Source organism: Sarcophilus harrisii, chromosome 6, assembly GCF_902635505.1.
Source record: "Sarcophilus harrisii chromosome 6, mSarHar1.11, whole genome shotgun sequence".
Lineage (NCBI taxonomy): Eukaryota > Metazoa > Chordata > Mammalia > Dasyuromorphia > Dasyuridae > Sarcophilus > Sarcophilus harrisii.
The window spans coordinates 251366759-251369029 of NC_045431.1; the positions used below are offsets into that span (position 1 = coordinate 251366759).

General features: G+C 34.1%; 1 protein-coding gene across 1 annotated transcript; it reads left to right on the plus strand.

Annotated features, from left to right (window-relative positions):
• The first annotated feature begins 965 nt into the window (after positions 1-965).
• Positions 966-1934, plus strand: LOC116420108 (olfactory receptor 10AG1-like). Its single transcript, XM_031943692.1, has one exon. The coding sequence runs from the start codon at positions 978-980 to the stop codon at positions 1932-1934; it is 957 nt and encodes a 318-aa protein (XP_031799552.1). The 5' UTR covers positions 966-977.
• The last annotated feature ends 337 nt before the right edge of the window (positions 1935-2271 follow it).

The following is a 2271-nucleotide window of genomic DNA, read 5'->3' on the forward strand; positions in this document are numbered from 1 at the left end:
AAAGATACTATAATGGGATAACTACCACTACTGAATGAATCTCTAAATATCTAAATAAGAAATTTTAAGTATCAAGTAATTGAGGAGATATTTTGGATAATACATATTACTGAAGTCATGTGATAGAGGCTTTTTTTTTTCATCTTACAAATTTTTTAAGCAGCAAATTCTGCAGGACACAGTACAAGAGAGAAAAGAGTGTATATGACACGACTTTTGCTCTTAAGATACCTACAAGACAGTAGGAGGCACAAAATATACATGTGGAAAAGAATGTCCAGGTTAAGCAGAGGGCATTTGATAAATAAATGAACCATGTCTGGGATCCTATAATATGATCATTCAAGAAAGCAAGGGAATATAAAGTTTGAAGAAGAAATAGCCTGGCTTTTAGAAGAATGATAGGATTCAGATGAGCTGAGAAGATTGGGAAAAGCTTTCTATTGGGGAAAATAATAGCATGATAAATGGTGGCAGATTGAATGGTACAAAATAGTAAGGGAGTCTTTGTAAGAATTATGTATCTTTTTTTTCTATTCTATTTCTTTCATGAATGATATAATTCTGTTGTTAGAAAAAAGAAATATTAGGGATGATGTTAAATGTTTTTCCTTTTCATATTGAGGTTAAGGAATATTTTATAGTTTTACTACATGTCCTTATCTTTGCTTATTTCTATCAAAATATTAAAGAAATGTAGTCATAAAAGTTTAGTATGGTTCTTGGCATATGGGAAGCACCTCAAAATCATTTAATGAGTGATTTTGGCTTTTTCTCTAAAATTACAGAATATTTGGAAAGATTTGTCATAAAATGTTGAGAAGGGAAATTAAAATGTAATATTAAATATGGGAGGAATATTTCTGATCATAATATCTAACCTTCTCTTCTTTCCTAAAAAGGAAACTGAAAACATAATAGAAAGTTATTGACTAGTCTTCAATTCATTTTTTTTTTTTTTGCAGGCAGATGACCCAATGGCAAGAGACAATCTCACAATTGTGGTAGAATTCATTCTCCTGGGATTTTCTGACCTTCCCAACCTCCAAGGGTTTCTCTTTGCAGTTTTCTTTATTATCTATATAAGTATACTTATAGGAAATGGCCTCCTCATTATCATAACCAAGATTGACCCAAGCCTCCAAACACCAATGTATTTTTTCCTTGGGAACTTTTCTTTTTTGGAAATCTGTTATACATCAGTCACTCTGCCCAGAATGCTGGCAGATCTCTGGACCCAGAAGAGAACTATTTCATTCCTGCAATGCGCTGTACAAACTTGTTCCCTTTATGTTCTAGGAGTGGCAGAGTGCTTGCTCCTGGCTGTGATGGCATATGATCGTTACGTAGCCATCTGTAAGCCTCTCTACTATCCTCTGATTATGAATCGCAGAATTTGCATCCAACTAGTGGTGGTGTCCTGGATCATTGGAGTCCCGGTACTGGTAGAGGAGACATATCAGATTTTCTGTCTCAATTTTTGTGGTCCTAATAAACTTAATCACATTTTCTGTGATGCTCCACCATTGCTGGAATTGGCTTGTGGGGACACATATAAAAGAGAGATCTCTGTCCATGTTGCTGCATTGGCATTTGTCATAATTCCCTTTCTGTTGATCCTCACATCCTATGTCAAAATTATCATTACCATCCTGAGACTTCCTTCAACCTCAGGGAGATGCAAAGCCTTTTCCACCTGTTCTTCCCACCTCATTGTTGTAGGCTTATTCTATGGGTCTGGTAGTATTGTGTATTTGAGGCCAAAATCCCATCACTCTACAGGATCAGTCAAAGTGTTTGCTCTTTTCTATACCACTGTGACCCCAGTGTTTAACCCCCTTATATATAGCCTGAGAAATAAAGATGTCATTGCTGCACTGAGAAAACTATGTCCTAAGTTAATCAGGTCAGAGAATCATGAGCAAAATGTATAAACTGTGCTTTTATTTTACTTTATTTTACTTCATAGTTCCTATGAAAACATATAACTGCTTATTTTTCCATTTCAATAAAAATGTGCATAAATGAAAGTCAATTGAGAGGCTGTTTTTGAAAAATATAAGAACCTGCCAAAGGTGTCTGTTTTCTTATGCTAGATTGTGAAAGAGCTGAACAAATTGCTGTTACTTATTTTTTTTTAAATACTAAGACACCTTGAGTGTGATAATATTATTATTTTTACTACTGACCTAATGTCATATGTATTTACATCTTTTCAAAAAAGATCAATTTAATTATGTATTTGGGAGAAAAAAGAGAGAAGGGGAAAAA

Bases quoted from the DNA above. Each gene is read 5' to 3' on its own strand.
- LOC116420108 (XM_031943692.1), top strand. From the start codon at position 978: ATGGCAAGAGACAATCTCACAATTGTGGTAGAATTCATTCTCCTGGGA.